General features: G+C 34.5%; 1 protein-coding gene across 1 annotated transcript; it reads right to left on the bottom strand.

The window, feature by feature from the left end:
- Nucleotides 1-239: 239 nt before the first annotated feature.
- On the bottom strand, nucleotides 240-8,976 carry LOC110937451 ((+)-neomenthol dehydrogenase). The gene is made up of 5 exons (XM_022179872.2): nucleotides 4,526-8,976; nucleotides 4,145-4,388; nucleotides 3,671-3,742; nucleotides 812-1,000; nucleotides 240-729 (listed from the first exon to the last, which is right to left on the bottom strand). The coding sequence occupies exons 1-5, from the start codon at nucleotides 4,537-4,539 to the stop codon at nucleotides 331-333; spliced, it is 918 nt and encodes a 305-aa protein (XP_022035564.1). The 5' UTR covers nucleotides 4,540-8,976; the 3' UTR covers nucleotides 240-330.
- Nucleotides 8,977-22,813: the final 13,837 nt, after the last annotated feature.

Here is a 22,813-nt window from a genome sequence, read left to right as displayed (position 1 = left end):
GAAATGTATATGTTGGATAATTAAATATGAATAATAATAATCAGCAAACTTATTAAATCTTATGTTATAAATTGACTTTATGCTTGTAGAATTGTTTAACCATTATATGTCATGTTATTTATAGTTATATGTGCATGTGTACATGACATGAGAGTGAGTGTGTCATATAGTCAATCTTTAATTTATTGATTATTACCAATAAAGAAAATCCTCCACATGGACAATATAGAGTAACAAAATTTAAGGTTTAAAGAAGAATCTGAAATAATTAAAGCAGAAGCAACGTTGTTACATTACATATGATATCAATTCCTGTAATACAATGCTTTATTAAAATGGTATACTTGTTGATGAAAACGGAGCAATTTGTGTTTGATCAAAGTATACACCAGAAGGCCCATTATCCGGCAACAAAGCAACCATCACCGGACCTTTCGCACCTTCATCAACCGTAATAATTCCAGTCTGGTATGTCATATCTGTTATAACATACCCAGGATGCACACAGTTCACAAGAATATTCTTATGCTTTCTTGCCATGAGCCTTGTATAAGCATTAAGAGCAGCTTTTGAAACTTTGTATGCAGAGACTGTTAGTGGCCATCCATTCTCTTGCAACTTACCAGCCTTAAAATCACTCAAAAACCATTGGATTATCTCATCTATCCTTTCTTCAATTAAGTTGTCAATATCTAGCAACTCTTCTTTCAACTTTTCATTGTGGAACCACTAAAAACAAGAAGAAATTAATACATGAATTATATGCAAGTTTGTTAATATTTTTATATGCGTAAATGAGTTGATTACTTACGTATAGGTCTCCGTAGACAGAGCTAACATTCACGATTCTTGGAGATTTAGAGAGTTGGAGAAGAGGAATAAGCGCTTCTGTAACCGTTTTTGTCGCATAGAAATTTGTTTTCAGGCACTTTTCTCCCAATTCGTAAGGCTCTTCCATAATGTTGGCGAAAAGATGTGCCTTTTCATCGACGACTTGTAACTAATTCAGTAATACATAACTAACGTCATGTTTGTTTATATTATAAGGTGATATATACACACAAGAATGTTATTAGATACATCCAAGGTGACAATCTGGTTCGACCGGCTTTGATTAAAAAAAAACGGACCGAACAATTAATTATTAGAAAAAGGCAAGGTTTGACATGGGATTTTTTTAATTCAAATTTGTTAGTTTATAGAAATTGGTAAAGATGGTCCAAGAATATTATAAAGTTAAATGATTGGTTTGGTTTATACGGCTCGTTTAAAGTTCAATACCTTGAGCTGATTTGTTATACACGTTTTTAAACAACATACCATAACCAAATTGTGTTATTCTTAAACTGGCAAACCAACCCCGATTTGTTTCAATGTAAACAGCTCGGTCGGTTTGAATTTTTTTTTTTTTTTTTTTTTTTTTTTTTTTAGAACCCCTAGATTATATAGTTAGCTTCAACCCAATTTTTCTAGAATGCATATCAGAGTTTTAATAGAATTGTCAGGTATAGTACGTTGAGCTTTACCTCATATACGTACATACATAAGATGTTATTTAAAGCAATGAAATGAATTTTGCAATGAAAAATTGGAATAAAAGTAGCACGCATCATGTATGTTAGATGACACCTACAGGAAATAATAGAAATTTGATTTTTCTTTTTTCTGTTTTAAATTTAGAAAAAAAAAATAGAAAAAATATTTGAATTAATAGATATTATTTGTATGGTAATGTTATTGTACAAATAGATCTTAACATACTAAACGTGAGACGTGAAGGAAAACTTTTTACTTTTTTTTTTTTCGCATCTAGTTAAACATGTATTTTAGTCGTAAGATCTAAAAAATTAAAAAATTATATAATTAGAGTAATTATATAACCACTCTACGAAAGTAACTACATAATTTTTTTTTCCAATTGAAAATCATGGTTAAGTAGATGGAAAAAAAATAAAAAAAAAAGTTCTTTTAAGTTTAGTATGTTTAAAGCCATTTATATTTGATCTTTATCTATTAATTATATACCAAATTTATTTTTATCTTTTTATAGGAACTAGGATTACGACCCGCCGCAATGCGGCGGAGATTCTTTAGTTATATACTAAGTCGGTCTAGGACCCGCACATTATGTTAACCCTGTCAAACGGGGAAAAATAGACGATGTAAAACGTTCTCCCACACACGCATGTTGTTAAACGTGTCAAACGGGGAAAAAATAGACGATGTAAAAACGTTCACCCACACACGCACGTTGCGTCGTGTTACTCGGAAAATTTAGAACAAAACGTAAAAACGTTAAGCCAAAGACGTACGCTGTGATGTGTTATGTCACAAAATTTAGAACCAAGCATAAAGCGCAAAATTTGCGGAAAATGAAAACTATAAAGGAACAAAGTTGAAAGTAAAAAAAGTTATAAAGGTAGATTGCAAAAGATAAAAAGTTTTGGGTTAAAAGTAATTTATGAAATACTTTTGGGTGAAAAGTAAAAAAAAAATCATTTTTTTTTTTGGAAAACCCCTAAAGCCAACGTTACAACAACCATATGCATAACCATTTTTTCTTTGAAAAACCCACAAAGCACACCCCGCGTTGCAGCGGGGCGTAAAACGGTGTCAAATAGTACTAATGTCACACAACCGTCATCGACCACTAACACTGACTTGACCTAGGATATGCGTGTTGCGATGAACCTGTCATACATGGAAAAATAGAGGCAAAAACGTTGAACCACACATGCACGTTGCGTCGTATTAACTCCAAAAATTTAGAACTATACGTAAAACGGAAATTTGCGAAAGATGAAAAGTATAAGTGACAAAAGTTGTGAAGTTAAATTGCAAATAATGAAAAATTTTGGGCTAAAGTTAAAAAAACAAATTATGTAGGGTTAAAATTGTAAAAGATACAAACCTTTGGGTTAAAACTAAAAAGTCAAGTTTTTTTTTTTTTGAATAATGTGCAAAGCATAATGTACAAGTCCTTATGCATAGAAAATTTGGTAATTTATATAGGTTTTAATTTAATTTTAATTAGAGTTCTTTGGTGACAGAAAAGTGGGATCCACCCTGAAAGAAACCACACGTATCGGATATCATACCATTTCCACACAACCACTAGTGTCATCATCGTCGTATGATAGAAACAGTAGGGATAAGCATGCTACCTATTCGATATTGAAAACAGGGGAAATTGGTACCGGTACCAAATATACGGGCTCGGTGCCGGTTTTTACCGTTGTTTTACCCGTAAATACCGGTACCAAAAAACGGGTAAAATAGGTACCATTATCGAATATACCCGGTACAGTTCGATACCGATACCAAATGCTCATCCCTAAGAAACATTGTCGTTTTCTCCTCTACACATACAAGATACATATGAATCAACTCTGGTCAGCGGTCACATACTTATTGTTCGTTTGCAATGTTGTAGGGTTTTTTTTTTACTTTTCAAAAACAATAATTTAGAAAATAATGGTATTTAAAACTTGATTTAGCATGATGTGATTATATTACGAACAAAGTTTGCTTAAATCTTTGAAAACATTTATAATGAATATACTTATTTTTAATAATTAAAATACTATGGCATGTATTAGCATGATGTGATTATATTACGAACATGATGTGATTATATTACAACAAAGAACTTGTGTAGAGATATACTTACAAACCCTCCACCGTCTCTAAATTCTTTCTCGTCGGCATGTATGATAAGTCCAAGTTCCCCTGCATTATTGATCTGTAGACAAATTTAGATCTTCTTGAATAAAATCATCCACTTGTTTTTTTTTTTTTTTTGACTTACAATCATAAATGTTAATTGAGACAACAAAAGAATAATCATAGTGTTTGAGAAAACAAAAATATGTTGCTCATCAACAATCAAATGAAAGCTTAGAAGGACCAAAGGTTTTTGCAAATGACCTTTTGTTGGTTTTGGTCAAAGTTTAGACCCAAATCTATTATATTATGATAAAGTTCAAGATTTCAAACTATTTAACGATATGTCTACTTATAACCTAAAGGTACAGTGGTATGGTGTTTGCCTGCACAAAAGTAACGTAAGTTTAAATCCTTACAAGTGCAAGGTTAGGTGTAATAATGTTGTTTAAAAACATTACAAGGATATGTCTTTGCTTACCAAGATATCTAGCTTCCCAAACTGTGTTTGAACAAATTTGGCCAAACACGCAATACTAGACGGATCGTTGATGTCTAGTTGATGAAAAACAACATTAGAAAGGCCAAAAACGTTTAGTTTCCCCACAGCTTCTTCCCCGTTACTTTGATTTCTAGATGTTAATATGACAAAAACTCCATTTGAAGCAAGTTGACGACATATTTCAAGTCCGATTCCTCTGTTTCCTCCGGTGACAACCGCACATCTGGATTTTCAAAAAAACAAGCATGGTTTTCTAAGAAACGACCCGTGTTTGCACACGGGTCTTACCGCTAGTATATATTAATATAAAATACATATGAAACTTGGGTAAACGTTTGATGCTGATGAATGATGATGTACCTTTGCTCCTCCATTGGCAAACAGCAAGTGAATATTGAGATATGGAGAAGAAGTAAGCTCTCTCTCCTTATATATCGAATTAAAGTTACATAATTTATGTTTTCACGTAGTTGTTACCATGGGCGCAGTTAGAAGGGGCTGGGGGTGTTGCGACCTTCCGAACTTTTCGCTTAGTAGAGTTATATATGTAGCTTCCGTATAGAAATTTTTTGGTATATACGTTTTCGACTCTCTCGTCGGAAATCTCAAGCTTCGCCACTCTTGTTACATGTGAACCACTCCAACCACAATACCAATTTAAACCTTTTCAGAGGCGTCTCTGAGAATTCACATACCCTGTTCGAGCTTGAAAAAATGTGCCTCCGTTATGTTTTGTTATTATTTAAAAAAAATCAAATTAGTATTGGGTTCAATAAACCTAATTCCAAGTGGGCTAAATTCTAAACCATAAAAAATGATTTGTAAATGGGCATATATTGGAAATGGTATGTGTTTACTATTTAGAAAAAATAACATATACGTATCAGATTTTTTTTTTTTAAATCGCATGCCCCTCGAAATTGCGGGCCTTATACGAAGGTCCTCCTCACCTGGGGCGGACCTAGCATATAAGAAGGGGCAACCTCCGCTACGGCTTGGCGCTCCGGCGGTAGTGTAAAATTGGTGTAAAATTTGGAAAAAAATTGACGTTTTTACGATTTCGTCACGGCTTTTTTTATAAAACGTTACGGCTTAGCGGATTTTCTAGATCCGCCACTGTCCTCACACACCATCAAAGCCTCCCATGAAGCTTTTGCTTGTGCTAAAAGCATGATGTACCAGTATGATGACTTTTTTAATTAGAAATTATACTTATATCAGTCACTTACTATACACACATATAACGAAAAATATCTACACAAATTTGGTTATTATAAAGTACAAAATATATAGTTTCACTCAAATATAATCCTAATATTCGACACATTGTTCATTTTTTTCGAGTTTTAAGTTGTTTGGGTTTTCATCTTTATATTTATGTCAAATTGATCTATAATTATGCTTAAGCCAAACGACGATCTAAACCAGGGAAAAAAACTTAAAACAAAAACACGAATTTCTAACGCCAAAAGACTTACGTGACGAAAAACGTAGACGGAATTTAAACCGACAACTTTATCAAAGTTTAAGGGTTGTATGATAACTTTATTAAAGTTTAGAGATAGAAAAGTAATTTGGTTAAATAAAAAGATAAAAAATGGAATAAGCTAACAACAAAGAGGTGTAAACGAAAGTTTACGCTAAATGACGAAATATACTAAATGATAAATGATGAAATGTGAATATTCATCTCGATGTTCTAAATTGGATCTTATCATAAGATTGTTACAAAAGTATAAAAAACTTTTTCATAAGAAAGAAAAAAAAGCATACGGCATACGTTATTGACTAACATCATTGCTACTTTATTGACTAACAACAGTATATAGTATATGTAGAAAAAGTAGTTGATGCTCCGTCTAGTCTATGGTGTGAGGTGATGGCCGAATAATAAGCGGGTATTAGGCAGTTTATTGACACGAAAAACAATTAAATCGAGTCAACCAATTAAAACAAAACACTTTTATAGTTTTGTAAAAAAAAACTAAAACAATGACAATATTGTAATTTTTAACTGTGAGAAAGTTGTATTTTTTGACTCGGGTAAAATCGTAATTTGCCAAAAGCTAAAGTAATGACAGTACTGTAAATTTGAACCAGGGGCAAAGTTGTAAATTTTCACAGGGGCAAATTCGTAATTTTGAACTTGGGGTAACAGCGTAATATAAATTTGAACTAAGGGCACAATCGTAATTTTAAGCTGGAGGCAAAAGCACAATTTTATTTTGAACCGAGGGCAAAATCGTAATTTTGAGTTGGGGGCAAAAACATTATTTTATTTTGAACTGGGAAAAAAATGTAATTTTGAATTGAGGGCGAAATTACAATTTTTTAAATGGGGAAAATCACATTTTTGAACAGAGGGCAAAATCGTAATTTTTAGCTGGGGGCAAAAATATAATTTTATTTTGAACTGGGGGCGAAAAGGTAATTCTGAGTTGAGGGCAAAACCACAATTTTATTTTGAATGTAGGGAAAAATCGTAATTTTGAGTTAGGGACAAAATCATAATTTTATTTTGAGCTGAGGGCAAAACCGTAATTTTAAAGAAGGGCAAAAACGTAATTTTAGAATGGATATAAAATAATAAACTGGTTGGTCCAATGGGGGAGTGCCAGACAAAGTTGTAATTTTGAATTGAGGGCAAGATCGTAATTTTGAGATGGTGACAAAAAACGTAATTCTATTTTGAGTTGGGGGCAAAAACCTAATTTTTAAACGGATATAAAATAATAAACGTGCGGGTTCAATGGGGAAGTGCCAGACAGCTGCCTGGCACTATTCCCCCATTTGGTAAATGTATATGTAGGAAATTGGATCATTTATCAAACTACGTTTAAAAGAAGTTCGCCGCGTTGTGACGAATTTCTTTTGTTATTTAGTCTGTGTTTACATGTGTTTTGAAATCACTACGAGCGTGTTACGAACGGAACTGTTGATTAAATAAAACCTTTATCTTTAAAAATATTTAAAACGCTAATATATTTTTTTAGATTTTAATAATTAATATATGATTATTATAATTAATATATTATTATGAGTTATCTTTGTCTTTATCATTAAAACCTCTTCTACAAATTTTAAATATTATCAATAATAATTGACTTTCGATAATAAATATTTAGAAAAATAATTAAGAATGTCTCATAGAGCGCAATGTGTCCCTAACATTATTTCTTTTATTATAACTAGATAGTAATAATATATAGTAATAATAAATAACTAGAAAAATATTTAAATACAAAGGATCCTTAGCTTACACAGTTTTAAAAAAATGTATGATGAACCTGAGTTCTGTTGTGCACCAACAGATATTACACAATTCAACAGAAGATCTATAATATAAGATCTTTAACATATGATGATCAACAGCTCATAAGGTCTGTTGAAGCACGCTATATGTCACGACCCCTTACCTCATCCTGAACGGAATCGGGAGCCGCGAGCAGTCCAGTGGTACTGGTGATTATTTTTGAAAAACATTGCAGCAGAAATTTTATCAAGACCGTGAGTTAGGAAAATATCAGAGTTTAGAAAACACCGGATTTTATTTATTAAACAGATGGGATAAACCCATGTTTTATAAAGGTAGCTTTAATGAGATATAAACCCAATTACATAAAATAATATTTCTTAATTTGAAATAAAATAAGCCACTTCTTGATGCCTTTCAGTGCCGGATCCAATTCTTACTCCAATCTACCGTAATTACCGGAAACGCGTTTTAAAAATGTTTTGTCAGCGGGAAATACTGAGTGAGTTCATTCAGGTTTTATAAAATGACTCTTAGTTATAAATTACAGCATAAGAGCGATTACAATGGCAGTATCTTATTTTTATCTGGCGCCTTGTCACCTCCTGGTGACTATGGTCATGCCACTATTGGGTCCTTTCACCCAAGTAGTGACGATTGTCACTGTTAGGACTTATTTGCCTAAACTGTGTTAGGGCTTATTAACCTAACCGTGAAAACTTAGTAATGTGCACAATACCCCACTAGCCAGTGATTCAAGATAACCACGACTTAATCCCTGTAATTATAACTTTGAAATAAATAAGGTTTTGGAAAGCAGTTTGATAAAAAGAGAATGACTCACATTATAAGCATGCGGTATTGAATTAACAAGCTTCATGATTCAGATTCTTCTAAGAATTAGCATCTACTTTGATTGTAAGTGTATGGGGTATTGTTTAGTCTACTGATAAGCCTAATAACCTAATTTAAGCGATAACGCACCCGAAACTAGGTAAATAACTAATACAGCATTTACGATAAATTCACGAGATTAAAACCCTCACGACGAATGACAAAGTGTAATAACTTAAACATCCATCGGATTCACAACGAATGACAGAGTCTATCCCGAGTTTGGGCAGCACTCAAACATCCTGTCGGAATCACGACTAATGACAAAGGATAGTACTTAAACATCCTGTCGGATAGTTTCAGTCGATCGGATATTGAATCGTAGCAGCGATCGAGTTAATACCCTGTATCGTAGCAGCGCTTCGTGCTAGTGTGTGTTATGTAGTAAACGGATAATAACTCAACGTAGGAAACGAATTTTAACGTCGAACAAATGCCAGAAATCAAGTCCCAGGCCTCTCTATTTATAGCCTGATTTGGAACCGCCCGCGTGTCGCGACAGGATCCCCGGGATTTGTCGCGTGTCGCGGGGGAATCCAAAGTAGGCTAGGCCTGCTTCGTCACCTACTTAGGCCTGCTGAGTCGACGGAACGATAATTTTTAATTTAGACAGCGAGATATAAGGATAAACGTCAAGTAGGGAATATCCCCCCTGAGTTTTAGGGGCCCTGATCCTGATTCTGATTGTTATGAAAATTTTAGAAGTTGTACAGGATTACTTGGGTGTCTCAATTAGGGTTTCCTATTGGGTAATAAAATAATAGATATGACTTTTGATTGAGAGTTGTTTACAAAATAATAAATAATAGTTTTGGGTAAATCACAAAAAGAGAATAAAATGGTGAGAAAAGAGAATGAACCCACTTTGTAACTTAGGGTTCAACTAGAAAGTCTCCTGGTAGAAATTTGGGTATAACTTCTAAGCTATAAAAATATAATGCACTCGTGTTAAGTATAGTACCCCTAATTCAACCTTGTCCCGAAGTCCCGAGATAGAATCCCAACGAACTTAGTCGGGCAGAGCCCTGAGATGAGTTATGGGTTTCAGATCAATCAGAAAGGGTAGCGGTGATCGGGAGTTAAAACACTTAAAACGAGGCATGGCTTTATTATTATTATAGGGTAATAATAATATATATATATATATATTTATATAGAGAGAAAGAGTAGCGAGAGACTAAAGGAAGGAAAGTTATGAGAAATGGTTGGAGAGTACCTACTTCTATTTATACTATACTTCAATTCAATTTAATTATAGCTTATAGATCATAAGTTTCCTCCTTGAACACGTAACATTCTGATTCTGTTGGATTTCCTTTTGGATGTACACGTGTTCCATTTTCTATGAAGGCATATATGTAGTTTTTATTTTAATATTATTATATTTCTTTTTCATTGTTTCAGACATATATTCATATAAAATTTCCATTTCAATTTAATGGAATTTCTAAGTCTTTTTCATTTAAAGCCACGTACATACTCATGAATTCATGAGTGTTGAATTTGGAGGACACCTATTTATTCTATCTATATAGAGATGCACTTTATTATTTATATTTTATTTCATACGTAATTCTTAAGTTTTGATTTATTATTATTATTATTATTATTATTATTATTATTATTATTATTATTATAAATTTAACTACTTTATTCTTTTGACGTGTATAACTTCTAAAATATGATGTTTTATAAAACAACGAATATGTCTTTAGAATAAGAATATTTTTGTCTACACTTAGGTCTAAGTTTCATTAAAAATAGAGTAGGTTCAAAATACAATGTAAGTTTAGTTAGCAAACGGTTCCTGGGCCCATCCAGGTACTTCATATTTCTTACAATCAATTTACCCATAATCTACCCGTCTAATAATATAAGTTTTTGTACACTTTTATTTGAATAGAAAGGTCACCCATATACAGGCCAATTTATAATTTTTTCAACCAACTATATAAAATAATGTTTAAAACTATTTGGGTTGAATATTTATATTAAAAATAAACTAGTTACTAGTTACTAGTGGTTAATAAATTTAACCAAACCTTATAATTCTTATATGATAAAAATAGGAATGTTACATCCTCCCCACCTTGTTTTAAATCTCGTCATCGAGATTTGGGTTACGATATTTCTTTTAGACTTATGTTATATTTTAGTCAATAAAAATAATATTAAGGTAGATGGCACATAATTTAAAGTATCAAAGTTTGTGAATGCGAGTAGTACCATAAGTAGGATTCAATGGTTCAACTGAATTAGTTCAAGAAATCGATGACAAACGAATGAGATGGAATGGTATAATTTCCAAAGTGACTAGGTTCAAGCCAAAAGATATATGGTCAATAGATATTTTAAAATGAATGTGAAGAATTTTTAGAATCAATAAAATTCGTTGTCAAAAGAAAGCTTACTTTGATTGGCAACTGAGGAAGACTTAGAAATTGACAGGTTCAAAATGAAATAAAAGCATGAAAATGATTTGTCAAATAGTAAATTATGATATGAGAAAATCAATGTGTTGAGATGAGTGAATTGCAAAGATACACCAAAAGACAATAGAGTTAGTGTATCATTGTTTAGAGTTCCAAGTTGTTTTAATTGTGAAACAATGTGATAGTATACTATTAGTGACCATATATATATATATATATATATATATATATATATATATTTATACTATGTCATAGAGATCGAAATATAATGAGAACAAGTTATTTTGGCATGTGTAAACATAACAAACAAGCATTCATTAAGTCACGTATAACATGCGGTAACGGTTAGCGTTTAAAGTATTGCGTAGTGTTTTCGGTTGTGATTTTGTATAAGTAACGTATGTAACACCCAAAAGTGCATAAAGCAAAAAGGGATTGAGTATACTCACAGCGGTTGATGGATTGAAGGGAGCGCTTGAGAGTAAGGTTAGCCTGATCAGAACGATAGCATAACGATGAGAGACGCATAAAAAAGATACAAGTGTTTGTGGGTCGGATAACTTGTTCGGTCGGATGGTAATCCGATCGGACAGCCGGTCGTATAGTGACAATCCGGTCGGATAGTTGTCCGGTCGGACGGTAGTCCGGTCGGATGACTATTCGAGTGGATTGTTTCTTCCTTTGAGAAGGATGTGTTTGTGTATGATGGCTTAACTTTTGAAGTTTTTGTTGTAGCATTTTGAAAACATTGAAGCATGTCACACCCCGATATTTCCACGTATTACCGGTGGGCCCGGTGGGGAGTATCGTGACGTAGTTGATATTATCATAGTCAAACAACACAAATTATAAATGCACAGCGGAAGCAAAAAGATAGATATGTTTCAACCGAATAAAATTGTAATATTAAGTATCACAAACAGTTGAAATAGATCCACAGGCGGATCAAAATACAGAGGAAACTTTGTTCAACAGACATTAGGCATCTAAGCTTGCGAGACTTCTATTTGATGCTAGGAGAGACCAGCCTATTCCGATTAGTACCTGCACTTAGCCTTTTTGGGAAAATACGTCAGTTTACACTGGTAAATACAATTTAACTGACTCATTTTGAAAATGTTTAAAATTTGATTTGAATGCACATGGCACAAAAGATTTTATAACTTGGGATAATTATTTGTATATAATCTTGTAAAAGAATTACATATTTCTTATACGTTCAGTAGCCCGGTTGAACACCGGGTTAAAGATTAATTGACACACCACATGGTATAGTCTCGTGGCGGGTTATTCCCGTGACCGGCGGTTATACCTTATTATTTATAAATGCACTGGCGGGTGTACGCCTACACCCGCGCGTGCTAAGGTCGTGGCCATTTCTGTGAATGATGCCAAGGATATCCGGGACATGGTCATTAACCCCCCAATGGCTTTAAGCAAACAAAACAATTTAAACGGGCCATTTCAATAAATTAACCTTCATACGATTAAAGATTCAATGCCCGACAAAGCGGTATTTTATATACCGTACCCCAAGCCCGTATAAGGGAAAATAAGTTAAAAGTATTTACCTTTGCAAGCAATAATCACAATAAGCAAGTGCACGTAGCTTTTACCGGGTCTCCTATTTTGGAACGAAGGTTTATAATAACCTATTAGATTCCTAATGGGTCTTTATTTTAGCCTAAGCTTAGATCGGTTAGTTTTAAAGAAGGATACTGTTCAAACGCATGATTAAGCGAAGACCAGAATAGAATGTGATTTAGACCCGACAAGTTTGGAGACTTGTATAATATGGGTAAACTAAACACATTCTGGATTTTGAGACAAAAACGATAAGGTTTGACCCGTTTTGGTCAATTTATGCAAACTAGTTACATAAACCGAACCGAACGCGAATAATGCGTAACGGGTAACCATATGAGTCATATACATGTTTCCTAAGTTAATATGACTTAAATATGTTGTGACATCAGTAAGATATCTTCTATTAAACTCAAAATGATTTTGGTCATTTAAAGGTTATAAAAGAGTTTAAATAGTAATCTGAATTACAGGTCTAATTTAATCAGTAAATATACTTAATTTAATAAGTTATAACAATAGGGTATCATATATATGTGAAATTTATTAATTATAACCATACTATGCATCGTAGGGGCATTTTGGTAATTTCACATAAGCCTAAAAGGTTAAAACTGGAAATCTGAGTTTAAAACTTTTGCTTACTGTTAAAATATAAAAATTTACTGAAAATATCAGTAGGTATCAAACCTTATATGTTTAAAATAGTTTTAATACATACTATGCGTTAAAAACGCTTAAAAAGGCGATTTGAAGCCATTTCCGGGTTTTCAAAGGAAAGCTGATATTTTTATTATTCAAGAAGGCTCAAAACATTTTATTTATCATATTAAATCAGTAGAAAAAGTTTGATATCAAAAAGATTTGTAAAACTCATTTTATAGCCCAAAAGAGCAAAACCGACAATAACCGAATTAAGCTTAGAACCCTATGTTATGCTCAGCCTAAAAATAAATAAAAATCTCCATAAATCCCAAAATATTATTTCATATCAGTAGGTAAAAAAAGTTTGATATAAAAAATTGGGTTTAGATATGCTATATGCTAATTATGCCATTTAATTACTAAAAAGCTTCTTATTCACGCTAATGAGCATAACTCCTAATCTATACCTCAAACTGATGTCAAATTTTAGGGACAAGTTTATAAATCAGTAATGAAGGTCTCTACTCTTTTACTTTTTAAAAAATCACATTTTAAGGTGAAAAGGGCATAATAGTAAATATTTAAGCAATTAACGGAAACATGCATATGAATCGGATGTCTAATGAACCAAGTTGTATAATCACAGAGGGTTATACTCATATGAAACCTGGTCCTAATAAGGCTCTAAGGCATTTCTAAACTATGCTTAAACGGGTCAGAACTGAAAGTCAAAGCAGAAGTCAAACTATGCGACTTTCGGTCTCGAACCGAGCCTAAACTGAAAATTGTAGGGGTGAACATGTTTAGACATGTTCTTACATTAATTACCAAGTTATATTAATGATAAAACAGGTTGCATGGCTTCTACATTGCTAATTATGCATTAATTTGAAAATAAGCTTTCTGTTGACTTTTTAAGATTAACTTTGACCCGACAATCGACCTAGTTAGAGTGGGAATCAGAGGGTGCCCTTTTAAGGGTTTATTGCCCACATAATTACAAACTCATAGGTACTTTCAATTTGAATTTTGACTGGAGAAATTAAGATTAACGACGAAGTCAAACCTTAATTACGACGGTTTGACTTTAAGCTAATTAACTTAGCTAAATTGAATTAGGAATGGTTAAGGACACTTACAAGGGTCCTATGCACGATTAGGAAGCCTAAAGAATCCTTGTTGTTGACCAGAGAGCTCCAGAAGTAAGCTTGTGAAAGTTTGCAAGTGAATGGCACAATGTTGCAAACTAAGGAGCTCCTTATATATTGAATTTGATTCAACAAGATCATGCCAAGCAACTCTACTGATGTTATGGGATCATTACAGGTGCCCCCTATGCATGAAATACCATTGGGGCAACCTCTGGTATATAAAACAAGCATTTTGAGTCGGTTAACAACTTTAACAGGCAGGTGCAGGTGAATTCTGTCGCTGTGCTGCTCACGTGGGCCGCGTAAGCCCATAGGGCACTCTTACGCGGGCCGCCTGGCCTTCCAGAACCAGCCAAACAAGTTTCAAGTTTTGCACTTTTGGTCCTTGGTCCTTTTAAACGTGGTTTTAAGTCTTGTTCTTGCATTTTTGGCCCTCTAACCTTACTTTTAAGGGTTTCAAGGAATTATCACACACCGTTAAGTCCTTGGTTAACTTTGTAATCACCCGTAAGGCCTTAGATTTCAATGTTGATGCTTTTAACCCCTCGTATACGAATATTGTCATAACTTTCTCATACTCTATCGAAACCTTGTGAAATTTTTATCACTTATCCTCGTGAGTATAATTAATCATTACAAAGCTTCAGGTTTGCTAAAAGGTCACTCAGAGGTATACCTTAACCATGTTGACACATTTAACCCCTGTAGTTTGTAATTCCTCACTTTCTTTCACAATTAGTTTCGTATGATCCATGATTTATTCGTTTAAGGGTATAAACATCATGTAGGGCTATTTTTAAGTATATTTATTCATTGTTGACACTTTGAATCCTTTTATTCACATACTTTCCTTGTTTGTCAACTTTAGTCCCTCTAAAGTAATCTTTTACACGTTTAAAGCTCATGACACGTGTCGATACATTATTGGACATGAATTTTCGAGGTGTTACATCCTCACCCTCTTAAAAGAAATCTCGACCCCAAGATTTACTGAAATAAGTGAGGGTACTTTTCTTTCATTGTGGACTCTACCTCCCACGTGTACTCGGGACCTCTGCGGGCATCCCATTTAACTTTTACAATAGACACATGCTTCCTCCGAAGCTTCTTAACCTGTCGATCCTCAATCGACAAAGGTTTTTCCACAAATTTCAAGCTCTCATCTATGTGCACATCTGTATGTGGTATGACTAGCGATTCATCAGCTAGACATTTCTTCAGATTGTAGATGTGGAATACATTGTGAATACCACTGAGCTCTTCAGGTAAGTTTAACTTATAAGCCACTGTTCTGTTGGTGCATCCGTTTGTCGCATGCGTCTTGTATCGAGTCTTGCGTTGTATAGGATAGAACAGGGCACGAAATTCAAGATCTTGTAATTGAAGGTGATTTCGCCCCAAATGACATGTGGTTATTTGGAGCGAAACCCCTTGATCATGATTTCGCCCGAAAGTGTCTTAAGCCCTGATTTCGCCCGAAGATGTAAGATCATGATTTCGCTCCTGGTGATGTGTCTTGTTGGAGCGAAATCAGAATGCTATATATAGTTGTGTTTAGAGCGAAATCAGTTAGTTGTCTAGGTTGTTGTCTTCCGGTAAGCCACGAAGTGCTGCCGAAGTGTTGTCAGAACTTGTAATCGATCAATTGAGCAATAAAACAACAGTTTAAAGTGAATACAGCTGAAATTGCACCAAAACCTTAGTTTCCGCCTCTTGTTTTCGATAGGAATTCTTCTGATCGACTCAATCAGGGCCGAGAACGATCCTACAAGTGGTATCAGAGCTCAGGAGGAAGAGTTCTTGCCATTTTAGCTGCATATTCTGATTTTCTACACCTTCTTTCTAATTTTTGAAAATTTTTCTTGATAAAATCGACTCAATTTCACACACAGCACTCGTAATCATGCATTAATAAACCCTTGAAAGTTTCAAAGCTAAAATCAAAGTAAAACTTAGAATTTTAAGGGTTTCGCTCGAGGTTGTTCGTGCAAATGATGACATCATACGTGATTTCGTCTGAAATCAATTTGTGATTTCGCCTGAAATCAATTTGTGATTTCGCTCTAAATTGGGATTTCGCTCCAAAATTCAAGCAGATTTCGCTTCTAAATCATATTTCAGTGATTTCGCTCGAGTGTTATAGTCTAATTTCGCTCCTGATGACCATCAAGTTAATTTCGCTCAAAACTTCAGTCTAATTTCGCTCCAGTTGAACATTAAAGCTAATTTCGCTCCAGTGGAACTTTGGTTGATTTCGCTCCAAACCCTAATTTTGCTTAAACTTGGAAATTTTTGAACTTTTGGACAATTGAACAATGGACAACGAATTATATAATGCCTTTGCTAGCCCGATTACAATCACTCAGAATGCTTTGCTTGAAAATGAAACCGAGACATGGTCCGAACGGTTTGGAAATTGGGTTGAAGCTTATCATTTGGATGCGTGGCAACACACTGAAGAACCATATGTTAGACCCACAACAAATGGTGTGCAGTTAACAATTAGAGAAATGAGTACTGAAGATAAAAAGAAATATAGGGATGAGAAATTGATGGTGAGTCTGCTTTAGCAAGCGATAAAAGAAGATATTTTGATATTGCTTCAACATGATGGAACTGCTTATTCAATTTGGACAGAATTGGAAGCAAAATTTGTTGGAAGTGATGATATGCTCAAAAACAAAATGTCTCTCATGAAGAAAGAATTTGATCTGTTTCGTGGTTTGAAATCTGAGAACACTAAGCAAATTATCGAAAGATATTGTAACTTGGTGAGAAATATGTCGAAACTTGGTATTAAAAAGGATACTGATGAATTAATTGAAAAACTTGCAGATGCACTACCTCATGAAATCTGGGGAACGTTTCTGATGATGCTGAGATCCAACAGAAAGGATTATAAAAGTATGACACTAGGAGATTTCATCAAACATCTGGAAGCTCAAGAGATGGAGCAGAGGAAGATCACCAGGATGAAGAACTACGATGGAGAACAGGATATCAGCTTGTATTACAAGAGTGGTGTTACTGGAATGACAAATCATTCTCCAAAAGTTAAAACTGCTTTCAGTGCGAAAGACTCTTCTGAAAAGAAATCCCAGGGATCAAGCAGCACAAGATTTTCATCATTCGATCCAAACATTTCTGTAACAAAGAATGGAAGAAAACTTCAGTGTAATATTGTATTAAATCTTGAGAGTGATCAAGATTATTCTGAGGAAGTTGCTAAAAATCAAATGTCTTTGTTGGGAATGGTGTTGGAATCCTATAGTAGCTTTGTGGCCGGAAAGATTGGTAATCCAATGCTCACGAAAGAGGATTACGATCAAATTGATGCCGGGGAGATGGAATTAATGGATATTAAATGGTGCATGGCTAGTGTATTGAGACGGGCTGAGAAGTTTAAACAAATTACGGGAAGAGATGATTTTCGTGATGCAAATGTTTCAACTTTAGGCTTTGATAAATCTAAAGTTACTTGTTTTCATTGCAGGGAAAAAGGGGCATTTCAAGAGGGAGTACACAAATCGTGAAGCTAGTGGAGCCCATAATCCTTTCGGAAACAATGATTATCACAAAAAGGCGATTTATCATCAAGTCATGCCACAGCCGTATCAACAGCAACAACAAGCACCACATCAGGCACAAACGGCATATGGAAGGGTAATTGAAGATACAAAGAGAGCTTGTTTGGGAAAAGATGGTGGTTTTAGTTGGGATAAATACATTCCAACAAATAAAAAAGTGTGTTTGGCAGAACAAGATGATGAAAAATTGGCTGAAGGTTTCTGTTGGGACAATTTTTGCCCAGATCAAGAATACATGGCCAAAGAGATGTCAAAAGACACTTCAAATGTTAAAGCCTTAATTGCAAATGCTTACTATCTGAAATGGGCAGAAAAATACAGAAAAGTCAGAGAAGCTGCTGAAGAAAGACAGAGAAAGATTGAAGAAGAGGAAGAGAGATTAAAAGCTGAAGCTGAAGCTGAGAAAAAGAGAAGAGCTGAATTTTTACGATCAAACAGAACAGTCAAAGTTGTTCCTGAATTTGAAGTCAAAGTTGATGCAGAACCTGTCAAAGTTCCTGAAAAGTGCATGAACTGTGATTCTTTAATCAAGCAGAACAATGAGTTGCTACACAACATAAACAGATTGAAAGAATCCTATGATACAATGAACAGAGAAATCAACAAGTATACTGATTCAAACGGTGAACACGCTGTGGCAATGAATACGCTGAAGAGAGCTTACATAAGACAACTTGATGATATCAATTTTCACATAAAGAAGTGTGCTGAGCTGGAATTAAAGTTGGAAACACAAAGAATCAAAACTGAAAGAATCAACAAGTTATTAGAAAGTTACTCATGTTCTACTATTGTGGTTGACAGGATTTATCCGATTGTGGAGAATTTGAAGACTTTTGAAGAAGTAAAGACTTCAGAAGAAGAGAAATCCGTGACAAAAGACGAAGATGAAGTGAAGATTTCTGGTAAGAAACCAAGTGTGGTCTACAATAAATGCCCGCCCCCGGTCGAAAATGGATATTCACCTCGAAATCCAAATTCAGAGAGAGTAAAAAAGGCAATTAACTTACAATGGGAGTCTGGGCCGTCAGATAACTTGCTAGAAAATATTGATGGCACGTACACGTCATCCGACACTGATCATGAGTCAAAGTTGATAAAAAGTGTGGTCGATCAGGTGTTGGATAAAGATGACATAGAGGAGTCAAAACCGGAGTCCAAACCAGAGTCAAAGTCTGAGTCTGATACGTCAAAGCCGACAATCAAGAAGGACAAACGGGTTTATGATAAGAAATTTTTGCTATCAAAATCTAATTTGAACGATGAACCGGTCAAAGTAGCATATACTTTGAAAGATTCTGACAAATTATATACTGATGAAACTTTTCCAATAAGAAGTGTTAAACTTGAAATGATTAACAAGGTTTTCAAAATCACAGAAATTAATATTTCTGAAATAAAAGATTTAAATCTTTCTGGAAAACCTAAGCAATACACTTCAAGAGAACAACAAAGAATTAACAAGAAAATGGGTTACAATTGTGGTTATAGTTTTCAAAAGAAATCAAACCATAATCGTAATTTCAAAAAGAAAGGATTAGGATTTAATCAACCGAAAAATTACAAAAATGAAAAAGTTTATAAACCAAAAACGGTGTTTATTTCAGGAAAAACATCAGAGGCTGAAAAAGAACAAGCATTCAGAAAGCAGACAAATCAGGAATTCCTTGCCAAGAAGCAAGAAGAGTTGAAGAAGAATGTTGTTCAGAAGAAGATTGAAAAGAGAACCTGTTTTCAATGTAAAACTGTTGGTCATGTTGCTAGGAATTGTCCGAAGACATTCAAACCAAAACAGGAAGTCTCTAGTAAAATGAAAGAGAAAGTTGTCGAGAAGACTGAACTTTCAACCCGAAAATTTACAGGCTTTGAAAATTCGATCTTTGAAAAGGGAGAATGTTCAAAGAGTGCTTTGAAAAGAAAAGAAAATGTAATAAATCAAAAATGGGTTGTGAAAAGTTTAGGTAACAATTCTGGTGATGAATCTGATTCCACAAAATCAGAGGAGCCACGTGTTGAGAAAAAGGTTGAAAGATCAGTTCCAACTATGAATGATGAAAATTTTCCACCGTTGCATGCTGAAAATTTTATGAAGAAAGTTGGAAAGTAGAAATTTCAAATCAATTTTATTCTGACAAGAAGAAATTTGATGTTGAAAAGACTTTCAACGGAAATGTGAAACGTATCTTTGGACAAATGGTCAATGGTAAGGCCAAAAGTGTCAAAGAATTTTATGCTTCTAAAAGACGTGTTCACAAGTCTGTTGAAAGAAAAGATGAAGAAGAAGATGTTGTTACACCCAAGGAAGGTCAGGCTTGGGTGGACATATTTTTCAAAGAGTAAAAACCTGACTTGCCGGAGCTCCCAAGTTGGTAATCGCAGAGCATGAATCGGCATCATTTAAAAAAAAATGTTTATAAAATTTGTTTTGAAAAGCAGGACTTGCCGGAACTCCCAGGTTTGTAAGCGTGGAGTAGGAATCGACACTATGAGAATTCAACCAACAGATGGTAATTGGTTGAAAAACAGGTTTGAAATGTTTGGTTTTTGATCTATCAAATGGTCTAATCATTGATGCTACCAGAGGTTAATCAAGGTCATTAATTTGAACTTGAGTTAACTATCATTCATAAGATTGCTAAACGATGTGATGAAATGACCCCATAACCTACAAGTGGTTTATAAGCGAACTTATTTTCCAGAAAAACCATTCTGATTAAAACAAACTTAAGTGTTTTGAAATTTTAATGGGAAAATAGTTTGTTGTGAGGGGGAGTTCTGATTGTTTATGCCAAGCGGATGGAGAATTGAGGCGATTCATATCAGTTGTCATGTTATGTATAGTTTGTTTTTCTATTTCGTTAAATGTTTTTGAATTTTAGGGGGAGTAAGAAATTTTTAGAAAATCCAAAAACATTAGAAAATTCGAAAAAGCCAAAAACATGATAAAATTGAAAAATGAGTTTTTGTTGCATAAAAGAGGAAATGATAGTACATCAGTGGACTATTACAACACGCTAAAGAAATGAAAAGTTAAAATGTGATAAACAATCTCTCTGCGGATGTGTCGGTAGGTTTTTACACATTTAGTAAACTGTAACGAGATATAAACCTAAATACAAACTTGCTTATTCTGTGGGTAACAACTTCTTGGATATATAGGTAACCCCTGAAATCTTGTTTGAAATGTCCCTTATTCTGAGATACTAGGTCTTTATACTCAGTGATATCTGGGGTATTATTCCGGGACTTCTGCTGTATGGAAATACTGACCTAGTCCCCGAATAATACTTTCTGCAAAAGCTTGAAATATAGCACTGCCCTCAGTATGTTGATGAAACAATAAAATTGATAATCACTGCTGTTGTAACAAAAGATCCTCTAAAGGGGACACACCAAAAAAGTCAAAGTCGTCATCTCTCTGCGTATACGGAAGTATCGACCTGAGCTCTCACGGCCCTCGCACATAACCCCTTTACAGATATCATCTGTGGTATACTTACCTGTAAGACTGAATATTGGGATCTGGATACGGGAGTATATTCAAGTGGTGGGACACACGAATAAGTTTAAGTATTTAAGACACTAATTGCATATCTCGAAAGCAGTTGAACTTTGTGTGGAAATTTAAGAGGACAAACATACTGACAATCTAGGTGAATTGTTTAGAACTTAAAATGAAATAGAGCTTAACGGTGTTAGTGATATGTCTCAAAAACTGATATGATCCTCTTGCATGAACTCACAAAAAATATTGTCTGTAAATATTTCGTTTCTGCATTTACTTTCTTTCAGAAAATCTAAAAAAAGATTTTAGTGTGTTTTAGCATAAATTTTGAAAAATTCAAAAAGATTTTCGACGACTGATGTTGAGAAGCTGTTTTTCGAAATTCCATGTGCTAAACATGAAGAACAGGTTTGGGAGAGAGTGAATGAAAGTGTTGTATTTACAAGTGGTGTGTAAAGATCAAGTCATTATTTTCTGATACAGTTTTAAAATTTTAAAAGTTTTAATTTTTGAGAAACTTATGTGTTGGGTAGAGATTGTGCAGGTGTAAATTTGAGTCAGGTGATGATCCTGAACCAGATGAGAGCCTGCTCACGATCTTAGAATGAATGAGAGAATTCCAGACTACGATCCCAGCAGATTGAGAGGGGGAGTCTGAAGACAATGTTGATAAAGCAGGGAAAGCCAGTATTGATTCTGGATTTGCTGATGAAGTTTAAAGATTCAACATCTGAGGGAGAGGAGTTTGTTGATGATAAAGATAGAGAATGAGGATTCTTGCAATGTCAAATACTTCAGAGGAAGAATGAAGACTGATAAAGACTAAAGGTTGACAACCGAAGACTCGACACTGAAGACTCCGTCAACATCCGAGGGGGACTTTGTTGGTGCATCCGTCTGTCGCCTGTGTCTTGTATCGAGTCTTGCGTTGTATTGGATTGAACAGGGCACGAAATTCAAGATCTTGTAATTGAAGGTGATTTCACCCGAAAGTGTCTTAAGCCCTGATTTCGCCCAAAGATGTAAGATCATGATTTCGCTCCTGGTGATGTGTCTTGTTGGAGCGAAATTAGAATGCTATATATAGTTGTGTTTAGAGCGAAATCAGTTAGTTGTCTAGGTTGTTGTCTTCCGGTAAGCCACGAAGTGCTGCCGAAGTGTTGTCAGAACTTGTAGTCGATCAATTGAGCAATAAAACAACAGTTTAAAGTGAATACAGCTGAAATTGCACCAAAACCTTAGTTTCCGCCTCTTGTTTTGGATAGGAATTCTACACATTCGATGATCTCGAATGGTCCTATATACCTTGGGCTTAACTTACCTTTCTTGCCAAATCGCATCACTCCCTTCCAGGGTGATACTTTAAGCAAAACTTTATCACCAACCTCAAACTTTAGAGGTTTTCGCCTTTTATCAGCATAACTTTTCTGCCTATCCCTGACAGCTTTCAGGCGGTCACGAATCTGGACAATCTGGTCCGTCGTTTTAAAGACTATGTCAGGTCCTGATAATTGAGCTTCTCCTACTTCTTCCCATGGTTGCAAAAGTCGCTAGGCGCTCCCTAGTCGGATTCGGGAGTACTCGGGAAGTACTCGGC

This window comes from Helianthus annuus, chromosome 4, assembly GCF_002127325.2.
Source record: "Helianthus annuus cultivar XRQ/B chromosome 4, HanXRQr2.0-SUNRISE, whole genome shotgun sequence".
NCBI classification, from domain to species: domain Eukaryota; kingdom Viridiplantae; phylum Streptophyta; class Magnoliopsida; order Asterales; family Asteraceae; genus Helianthus; species Helianthus annuus.
The sequence above is the reverse complement of the archived record's forward strand: the minus strand, read 5'-3'. Positions and strand labels throughout refer to the sequence as shown.

What these genes read in the sequence shown, in the direction of transcription:
- LOC110937451 (XM_022179872.2), bottom strand. An exon ending in TTGGGAAGCTAGATATCTTG is followed by an intron (nt 3,743 to 4,144) that starts GTAAGCAAAGAC and finishes ATTTGTCTACAG; the next exon opens with ATCAATAATGCAGGGGAACT. An exon ending in TTAGAGACGGTGGAGGGTTT is followed by an intron (nt 1,001 to 3,670) that starts GTAAGTATATCT and finishes TTACTGAATTAG; the next exon opens with TTACAAGTCGTCGATGAAAA.